The sequence below is a fragment of the Eufriesea mexicana genome, unplaced genomic scaffold (assembly GCF_001483705.2).
Source record: "Eufriesea mexicana isolate 0111107269 unplaced genomic scaffold, ASM148370v2 scaffold1647, whole genome shotgun sequence".
In the NCBI taxonomy this organism is placed as follows: domain Eukaryota; kingdom Metazoa; phylum Arthropoda; class Insecta; order Hymenoptera; family Apidae; genus Eufriesea; species Eufriesea mexicana.
Window position 1 is genome coordinate 166,394 of NW_016909752.1, and position 10,940 is coordinate 177,333.

At 48.3% G+C, this 10,940-nt stretch overlaps 1 protein-coding gene across 1 annotated transcript in view; it reads left to right on the top strand.

Moving 5' to 3' along the window:
• The window catches only part of LOC108548547 (probable calcium-binding protein CML11), a 60,776-nt gene extending 51,472 nt beyond the window's left edge, over positions 1–9,304 (top strand). Inside the window, exons 5-7 of the mRNA XM_017901560.1 lie at positions 2,612–2,702; positions 6,576–6,632; positions 7,699–9,304. Coding sequence (XP_017757049.1) covers positions 2,612–2,702; positions 6,576–6,632; positions 7,699–7,781 — 231 coding nt within the window. The 3' untranslated portion in view covers positions 7,782–9,304. The remainder of the gene's footprint in view (positions 1–2,611; positions 2,703–6,575; positions 6,633–7,698) is intronic.
• Positions 9,305–10,940: the final 1,636 nt, after the last annotated feature.

A 10,940-nucleotide genomic window follows, 5' to 3' on the forward strand; every position in this document is an offset into this window, starting at 1 on the left:
CGTGCACGCGGGCCCCTTATATAGCGGCGGCCGGCCGAAGATCGGCGAAAATTTCCGAACTTCACCGATTCCATTAAGAGTTACTTTTCCGCTGTATTAACTAATAATTTATTAACTTTCTTGACTTTTATCGTTAATATACGTTGCAAACTATTTGTTATCAATGATTTTAATTTGTTATTAACAATAAATTTATTAATTTATTAACTTTTTGTAAGTTACGAATACATTTTAACACAATTACGTTGTTTGTTTAAGTAGTAGCTAATAATTTATTAACTTTTTTTACTTTCATTGTTAATATACGTTGCAAAATATTTGTTATTAACAATAAATGTAGTAATTTATTATCTTTTTGCTAATTATACATACATTTTCACGCGAATACGTTGTATATACTAGTAATAGCCTATAATTCAGTAATTTCTCCACTTTTATTATAAATTTACGTTGTGGAAAATTTGTTATTAACGATATTAACTTGTTATTAATAATAAATTTAATTATTTATACATTTCTTATAACTGGATTCCTACTTCCATAGGATAAATTTCCACGATACCTGTATGCAATCGATATGTTACCATTGCCTACCTAGTTTCAACTCGTGAGGTAACAATGAACTTTCTAGCACTTTTACTTTTTACGTAATTTTTATTAAAAATCTTTCCTCTGTAGAAAAACCAGCATTTCCCGGAAACTGAGAGCGATATCGCAGTTTCGATTACGGATTCGCGTCCTGGAAAGTAAACTCTGCAAGAATCACCTAATGGATATTACATATTATGGGAAAAGTTAAAATTTGTTGGACACCGTAATCCTGGCACGATCGCGTTTATTATTCCGCTTGACTCCGGTGTTTTGTATAAAAATCCCGCAACGTTCGGGCGATATTTTTCTTTACATCGTAAACGATCGTAATGGGTCCAGGTTGTCCGCGTTTTCGAGACTACCCCTGGGTTACATCGCGGTTGTTGTTAGTTATTACGCGCCGAGCCTAAAAATACAGGAGCAACGTGCTCATTCGAACCGGAGCTGGTTCGAGTATTCGATAAAAAAAAGTGCCGAGATGTAATTTCGTCGCGTATTAAAAGCAAAAACATTTACAGACCGCAGATGCGGATCATGTTCTCATTTAATGGGGAAACAAATTTCATAAATTATTCGCGCAGCGTGGCGCAGTGCGCAATAATTGCGATCCAAGTACAGCGAAGCAGGAATTCCCTGTAATTAAATTATCCACCGTAACCGATCCAAATACCCCAGCATCGAATACCTTGAACCGTACCCCGGACACCGTATCGGGACCATTAAAATCCGCGGGAAATCCGTGAAAAATCCGTGAAAAATACGTTTTCGATCCCCGTCGTTACCCTGCAGCACGGTCGATGAACTTTTCTTGTTTTCCCGTGGCCGGAGCACGGACACGAATAGCGTGGGTCCCAAGTGGACAGGGCGATGGTTCGATGGTGCACGCGCGACTCCTTGGAACGTGCCCTCGTTTCTCTTGCCGTGGCAAAGCCATTAATTTGCCGGTAACGAAGCGCGGGCATCGGTGAAGAGGGCTGCTGCATCGAGGTCGGACGAACGAGTCGAAGGTAGGCGTACAGAGAACGCTCCCAGGAGCGGCATCAATCCCAATTGCGTACCCACGAAAAGCGCTTTCGTGACTGTCCGCGCGTGTACGCTCCGCGAGACGATAAATAATACACGCGCGGATGGTTATTATTCCCGCGGTGGCATTTTCTCGCGGCCATCGGCATCGCGGCCCACCGATCATACGCGCCCCCTCCGAAAGGCCCGACCGTCCTAAAACGAGGGTCGAAAGAGCCGTCTGCCATTTCCTTCGCGCGGGTACCTTCCATTTACCTCGAAATAAAAGAATCTATTTCGCCCGGTGATTCGACCGAACGAGCGTCTCGACCCCGAATTTTCTATCATCGTCCGCGATGGTTGCCTGCTGATCCTCTTCGTCGGCAGGATCGGTAGATCTCGACTCGGTGAAGATCGCGTATAGTAATCTGCGTTAGTAATAAAATAATTAGAAATTCGAAGTATCGGAAGAAGATAAATCTGTCAAATGTGCAATATAACTCTAGCATACCTGCGACGAAGATTCTATGGACGAGTTGTCCCGCGTTTCGAAAAGCCGTGCAAAATATTCCCTCGCGCTCCTACAGGCTCATCCTCACCATTCCTCCAGCAGTTGATTCATCGAGACCATCGGGAGATCTCGACTCGATGAAGATCCCGCATCTTAATCTGCAATAGTAACAAATTAATAGAAAATTCGAAGCATCGGGAAAATATAAATTTGTCAAAAGACCGACATAGCGCTCTGGTATCATCTGCGACGGTGATTCTATAAACAACCTGTCCAGCGTTTCGAAAAGCCGTACAAAATATTCTCTTGCCATTCCTCGAGCAATTTGTACATCGGGACCATCGGAAGATCTCGACTCGATGAAGATCCCGCATCTTAATCTGCAATAATAACGAATTAATAGAAAATTTGAAGCGTTGGAAGTAGATAAATTTGTCAAACGACCGAGATAACGCTCCGGTATTATCTCCGACGGAGTTTCTCTATCGTTTCTTTGTTTGTTCGCAGGTGTTCGACAAGCACAACCGGGGGTACATCACCGCGTCCGACCTGAGAGCCGTGCTGCAGTGCCTCGGCGAGGACTTGTCCGAGGAAGAGAGTACGTATTTGTCACGGTTGTGTACCTTCGAGACTTGGATGGCGTGACGCGTGTCGCCGAAGTCATCTCGAGAATCTCTCCTTTTGTACGAGGCAAACAAACCGGGGTCGCGAATAAATAGATCGGGCAGATAGAGAGGGAGAAAGTAAGATCTAGCGAGAGTAAATGATAATAAATATAGCAGCGATGCCGGAGGGTCGTTGAATGGAACTTGACGGGGAAAATGGCGTGACCCGGAGCACGCTGGGGAATGTTCATAGCGGAAACGAAAAGATCGAAGAGGTGCCATTGAAATATGCGGTATTCGATTCAAAGGACTCGGGTACCCCCGTGGATCGAGAGCTCCAAGCCATGCCTCGGGAAACACGAGGATTGATTTATCGCGAGGGTAACCGTTCCGCACTTTTTTATTCGCCTAATGCTTAAAACATCCAAGTTTTAGTACTTCCACATCAACTTTCCGGACTTTCTGGAACTCGAAGAATATCCATTCACATCTTCCAGTCTGTTTACGGTGCACCCGTGGTACCCCGAAACATCCGTGTATAGTTTCTGCCAAGGGATTATAACGCAAAGAAATAACAGCCAGTGGAAACGGTGGAGAAATTGTATAGATGTTTATTAAACGAGCGAACGGCTCGAACTGGCCTGTCTGTTTAGGGCCACGCAGGTGAAAGACGTCTCCAGAAAACGGGAGACAAAAGGCGAAACGCGGGGGAATGGATCACAGCCACATCGCTGTGATGTCGAGTTTATTTTGGTATTTGGTTTATTAGTTTCGTCGAAATTTCCACGAATCGCCGCGAATTTGCACGGAACGTGTCCGCTCGCGAGGCAGAGGCACGAGTAGTATACACGGTCTATAGTCGGACGAGGAATTTTATTAACTTTGTTCCGAGAACGCGAAGTACTCCAACTACTTTTAATTCGCGCGGAATCGCCGTTGAAAGTTTGCGTTATTTTAATTCGAACCGTTCCACAGGCGCCGACGAGATTTATCGTTAATCGCGTTTAATTGGTTCCGAATTCCTCGAGCAAGCCGAAGATATCGCTCGGCCGTTTGCAAACTCGCGCGAACAACCCGGACAGGAAAGAAGCTTCGCGGAGAGATTTCACTCGATAGCAATTCCCCGTTTGTCTTTCCTCCCCGCGACAAATCGATTCCAATCTCGCGTCGTGGACGCGCTGCTTAAAACGCGCGAACGAGGATCCAGCGAGGAGGATCCGTCGCGGCGGATTTCCGATGGAAAGTTTCGCGAACGCGTCGTCGCGACGGAATCGTTTCGCCACGCTAAAATCTCTCGAGTTATTCCCGCGGATTTCCATCCAACTTCCGCTATTCCGTGTCCAAATCTCGCGGAATTTTTGCACGGAGCAGCCGGGCAGAGGCCGCGGCGAGAAAAATGAGCTCGTTTCGGGGAAGCAACGTTCGGTAATCCCGATATTATTCCGAGAAATGGAAAGCCCGAGAAAACAAGCGGGCGAAGATGGGAAAACGAAAACACGAGGCGGCTGTTAGCCCGAAACGGAACGAAATTCCGTTCGTGCAAGCGTTTGTTCCCATTGTTCACGTTCCCCGCTGTTATCTCGCGGGATTAGCCGACTCGCGCGACCTCTAATTTTATTTGACACTCGCGAGTTCGGCGCGACGATTCTTTCGTTCCGAAGAGAAGCGGGAATCCTTTGTCCCGTGCCCCGGAGATTTCGTTGCAATTCCTCGAGGTCGCGTGAATAAATAAAGTCGCAGCTCGGCCGAGACTCTCCTTATTTCCCAGATTTTTCGCGATTTGCAGTCAACGTCGCGACCCGTTCTTTCGACCGGTCGCGGAAGATCGAGATTCTCGTGATCCGAGACAAAATAGGCGAAAGATTTCTCGGCGAACAATGGCGGATGAAACGACTTCCGTTTCATTCCACGACGAGGAAAAAATAGACGAAACGTGGACGAGATATTTTCGCGAACCTTTGATCGAAACGTCGCTAAAATAATAAAACGCGAGCATGAACGAAGAAAATACTGTCAGACGGTTCGTCTCGACTGAAGAAACCGAGCCGCAACCGCAACCGGATACTACATCGCGCGCTGTCAAGCCGGAATTAATTTTTTATCCATATTCAACGCGAGGATTTTCTCATTTTTTAACCGCTCACCTGCAGCATTGGTTTAAAATTTCCCGAGAGAGGCGATATTTTTCTCCGCTCGGCGTTACAACCACGAACCCGGCCGTATGAAGCTGGTAACAAACTTAACCCGGCAGCCCGGGCAGGGAAACAACGGTGGCCGCGCAAAAACAACCAAACTATCCGCCAACCCTGTACCCTGCAGCCTTGCGAAAGTTCCACGTGGAACAATCAAGAAGCATCTCCCGCAAATTTGTCCAGGGGATGCGTTAATAGCGCGAGCGATCCTGCGAGACGGTAAATTGCGCGCGCGTTCCCTCTCCATTCAGCTCCATCTATATCGGCCAATGTAATAATCCGTCCGATATATGGGATGAGGTTACTAATTGACCGGAATCAATTTGCGCTGTGCACGTATTTCTGTGTACGTATTAATAATTGCCGTAGGCCATGAAGCCGATTACGGTAATGGCTATGCCCTTCGAGAAAATTGTCCATTGTATAATTCAGTAGCCGTTATGGTCGTGGCAAAAGTGCAACGAGCAGTCAAGAAGAAACCAGATATATCCCGGATATTTTATATATTATCCCGGGGTCCACTCGAGATCGATTCCCTTGATCGTCGTTACTTATTAAAAGGGGTTAGGATCAACCATTTCCGGCGACGGCGGCAATCGGACGGAAACAACTCGCGTCACTGGGAACTCGTATCGGGTAGCTGGGATCGCTTTCTCCCGACGTCTTTCGGCAATCCATAGCCGTGATCGTGATTAGATTCGAAGGGGATTAGAGGGTACGAGGGGACGGCGTTAATCGTTCGCGGAGGATCACGAGACCTCGCGATAGAGCAACGGCTGCATTCGTTCGGATTCAGCGACTGTAATTGAAATTAACAGCGGGATAATTGCTGGGGTTGTACCTGGTCGTTTAACGTTTTGTCCGAGAGGGGGGAGGAGTGAAAAAGTTGGGGGATCGAGATTAATCCCCGCGAGACTTATCTTTTATGTAAAGAGTCTCGCGGAAAGGTGTCGCGTGAGAAAAATTAGACGGAACGGTAAATGAAATGGTACGAACGATGAAACGAGTGGTTAACGCGAAAATTTCAGGGAATTTCAGGGAATAATCGATGGGACAACGAAACGGGATTAAAGCGTAAAATTCGCGTGACAGTGGCGCCACGTTCGACCACGAAAACGGTCGTTTCCCAGTTTTTCGCGTATTACAGGCGTATCGAGAGGCAAAGCGGATACATTATCGAGGTGTTTTCCGCGCGGCAAGGGAGCAGGCCGGAATATTAATCGCGCGGCGCGGCGTTTCGCGCGCTAATACTTCGGATTTTACGGAAACGAGAGGTGGAACCGTGCCGGCGAAAAATTAATTTGCCGCGCGCTGGCTGCCCCGTCAATTAGCATACGAACGTCCATGGGTGACTTTAATCAGGCTAAATGCAATATTTGCCGTGTCAGCGAATATCTATGGCGTTAATGCCGGAGTTATTAATTTCAACTTTCCGTCAAACCGGCCGACAATTTAGCGATCGGCCTGGCCGATTCCTGCCGCGCCAACGCTCCCGTGAAATCGCGCGAATGTTCACGCGCGCTGGAAGAGCCGGCGTTGAAATAAAGCAGACGGGAAGAGGGAAACACTGCGAACACGTACACGCTTCTCCCTGTCTATACCGAAGGATTTACCTCGACTATAACTTCAAAACTGTATCGGATACGAGACGTAAGCCGCTTTTCTGTGTTTCAGTCGAGGATATGATCAAGGAAGTGGACGTGGACGGGGATGGCCGGATCGATTTCTACGGTAAGCTCAAGCCCCCATAGGAGTTTCTAATAATCGGAGAGAAATACGCGCGCTCGGACATGGAGCGGCCGAAGCGTGCGTGCCCCCTCGCCTGTCCCGTGTGGTTCGAGGTCGCGATTGATCGACGCGTACCGGTCCAGGGGAAATTCGGGGACGAGAAGACGAGGAAGTATCTCGAAGGGACGGGCCAGAGACAGAGACGAGTGTTCGATCATCGGAGTAAAATCGCAATCGCGACGAAAAATCCCCTCGATTTCACGCCCCCTTTCCACCCTCTCGGGGGTTCGCGTTCTCCTCTCGGGCTTCGACGCATCGCCGGTCCGATCGATGCGACATGCATCGTGGCCACGGGCGATAAACCGAAACGCTTCGGTCGCGATTACCCCCTTTTTCTTATGTTCGCGTTCTCCTCTCGGGCTTCGACGCATCGCCGGTCCGATCGATGCGATCGTGCCGCGCGAATGGGCGGACATGCATCGTGGCCACGGGCGATAAACCGAAACGCTTCGGTCGCGATTACCCCCTTTTTCTTCCGGCGATGGCTTCCGCGTGTTCTTCTCTCCCCATGGACGTTTTTTTTAAACGACGAGGGACGAGAAACGGTCGACTCCTCGCGGCGCTGGGATTCGAAGGAACATCTCGTATGTACGTACGTACGCGGTCCCCCCGTAGTTGGATTAGCGTATCTCCGTGTCCCCTCCAGCGCAAGTGGTAATAGTTCACGTTTATCGAATTTCTGCCGCCGGACCTTGGCACGCATTCCAGGGAATTTATTTTATTTATGGGCGACAGCTGCACGCGAGATACCTTTATACCGACGAATATGCCTTCGAGGCTATTCCGCGGAAGCTAACGCAGAAGTTTCGGAAAGGTAGGTAATTCCGGGGTCAGGTTCGAGGGAGGATTCGGAGTGGAAGTCGAAACGAAGGGTAAACACGTCGGATAAGTCGTCCGCCGGCGAAGGGTCGATATGTAAATCGTATCGGCGGACGTCTATTTATTTTTGCGACGTCTTTACGGACACGCGGTGGTCGGAAATTTCAACGAGGGTCCTCTTTTGTTCCAGAATTCGTGCACGCGCTCGGCGAGCCGGGGATCGACGACGACGAGGAGGACGAGGAAGAGGAGGTGCTGTCCCCGGGCTACTAGGATTTTACCTATTCTCGTGTCTGTGTTAGATAGAACGAATTAACGACGAGCAAACGTCGACGGACGGCCTCGTCCGTCGCGCCTTTTTCCCCTCTGACATTCACACTTCGTTGCATGTACCGCAAGCGTCGCGGTCCTTCGACCCGATGTGCACCGAAACGATTATTATTACTTCGAAACGTCCGATTCTTCTGCTTGCGTCCGCTATGCATCGCGAGCCACGCAACATTCGCACGAGGAAAGCAAACGAAAGGGAAGACGAGGCGAGGCGAATGGGAGATTTCGAATTTCGCGCCGGCGCGGAAGATGGTTGCGTTTCGAACCGCCAGGGCGTGCCACCGTCTCACCCGGTGACCGGCTCACGGCGCCAATTTTCGAACGCGATAACTCGGCCTAGTCGTAAACGCTCGTTATCTTTCGTCAATGTCAGAGGACCTTTTCGACCAGCCCTAATCGCACCTACCGTAAGATCCGTAGATACAACGCCTGGTGTGATTTTATGTTACCCGAATCGAAGCACCCTACATGGGATCGCGCGATCCCCTGCGTTATACAGCAACGAGAATCGACACTGGACAACCGCGAACAAGCCCCGAATTTCCGTTCCCCCGTTTTACTCTCGTACGTCTCGACGTTTCACGATTGTTTCAAAGAAATCTATCTCGATGTATCGTCAGAAACCGCGACGCTGATATTTCCGGACGCCCTCGTAGAGCGAGCAGAATGAACGATGCGGCGCGTAACGCGAACGCGAAAGAAACGGCTCGCGTTTCGTGTAACATAAGGTCCCAGCAAGCAACGCGTCGTCTAACTTCCTTCGTTAACTCAGCTGCAAAGTGTCTACCGATAAATCTTCGCGAGCCAAGCTCGATGGTTCGCGTGACGTGAGACGCGAGAGCTCGGTCAGAGAAATGGAGACACGCGATCGCTGATAAAACGATCCTCCGAATGAACGATCGTGCGATCCTCTTTCGCGAAAAGGGGAGGAACAATCGTGGATTACGCTCGACGAACGCGCACCAGCTCTCTCCGAGTGGACTCGCGTCTCGGACGTCCGATGCAGAGAAAAGCGACCGGCTGGCAAACGATTTCTTCCCGTAAGATATGTGGATTTTTCGATTTTACTCTGTCTCGTCTAATCTAAGTCACGCACTCTATTCTCTAACTACAATTAAGAATTAAGAAGAACCAGCACCGCAATAAACTCGATGGATCGCGTCGAGTCGCGACGCGGTCGGTAACTGACCGGCGAGGCTCGATCGTAACGGCCATTAGACCGTGCTTCCCGCCATTTTGAGGAACGCCGGTGAACACGTGGACGTGACGAGAACTCGCGCTTGCACCTTTTGAAAATCTCTCCACGCGGCGAAGAATCTCGACCGATTTCCCCGACGTTCGGGGACGTCGAGGCCGCGAGAAGGTTGAATTTGTGAATTTTAAATCGATCTTCATCGCTTCGCTCTCCTTGAGCTTCGTACTGTGTACCTTATTAACGATATCTCACTGTTACGCCAAATACAAGAGCCGCACGCTGTTTCAAGTATTTTAAAGGGTCTAATAAATCTACTAAACAAACGTTCTCTTTGTACGTTATTTTTCGACATTCCCTGCCCCGCCGACAAGAATAAAAAAATGAAGAGAAATAAAGAGAAGGAAATAACTTGCGATTATCCGTCTACTAGCTTCTAATCGACGTAATCCGCCTTAACGTAATTCGCGTGGTGACTCGTCCGAAATGGCCGCGCGAGTAACGAGCTTTGCGGCAAATTGGATTGGAACGATGAGAGCAAGGATCAACTAGGCATGCTAATGCTATTTCTAAGAGGAGTATAAATATCGCTCTAAACGGGAGACGATCCCGCTTAAATTTTCTTAAACGTTCATTTTTATTAGCGATAAATAAACTTACATATCTTTACAGTAACAACGTCCTCTCGCAACTCTCGGAAAATATGGTAATATCTATCCGCGAAAATCCATATAGATCGAGACTTCCGTTCTTTCTAATTCACGTGCATTCCTCCCGTAAGTGTTGCTCTGTCTGGTGTTCCGTGTCTAACACGACACGCTTTCGCCTGGCAAACGAACGAACGGGTCGTTAGGACAGATCGGCACGACGCGAAATGCGCACCGGAAGGATCTACGCTGCGGTGTGTGTTTTACATGCGGCCTACGTACGCACGGAGGCTTGCGCTTCCTTTAATAAATCCTAACGATAGCGAGCATACACAGCTGTCGAACATAAACGAAACGAAAACGTAGGACGAGTTCGTTAAGTATCGAGCCGATGTATAATCGTTGGTTCGCGGACCGCCGCGGTGGTTGGCGCGACGATCGCGACGATGGCGGCGAGATCATGGCCACCAGCGTTCGGCTGTTTCGAGTTTCGAGTTCCACTTGCTGTCCGCTTTGACAGCCGACTGGTTTCGCTCGTTGGTCTAACGTAATATATAATGGCTGGAATTATCCTCGTTACGCGAATCCCAGTCCGTTGGGCCGAACGTCTGGCGAACGTGCCTTCCGAAAACGTAACCGGAAACGGTGTCGAGAAGACTCGAAAGCGTCATCTTCTAACTTCTCGCGAATGACTCGATGTTTGTTTCTTCCATTTCTTTCTTCCTTTTCCTTTCTTTTTTTTTTTTTTGCCCATTTTAGTCATTGTTTCCTGTTGATCGACGAAAAAAAGGCTATACAATAGTCGAAAAATATGATCCGCCAATGGTTTCGAACAAGGCGACATACATGATATATATGTATAGATGTACGTATATTTACCAGTTAAGAGGAAAAAGCTTTCGTTTAATGATTCGTATATGTATTTACGTATATATATGTATGTATATATATATATATACCATGTGTCTTCGGTTTACTCGTCAGAGAAACGGTATATGTACACGTATATATTCGCGAATATACGCGGCTAGGCACGTGTTTCGTGTGCGTGCTATCGAAGTACGTGCAATATGGTTGAGAATCTGTCAAAACCTTCACCCCTCAATTGCTCCGATCGCAAACTCCCTACTATTCTTGATTTCGTGCGATAATGGAACGTCCGCGAAAAAACAGATCGAGTTGACAAATACATGGTCGATTGGTCTGCGCGAGTTTTTACGGATCGAACTGGCGCTAATTCCTTTACTTATTTCCCTTGCGTTA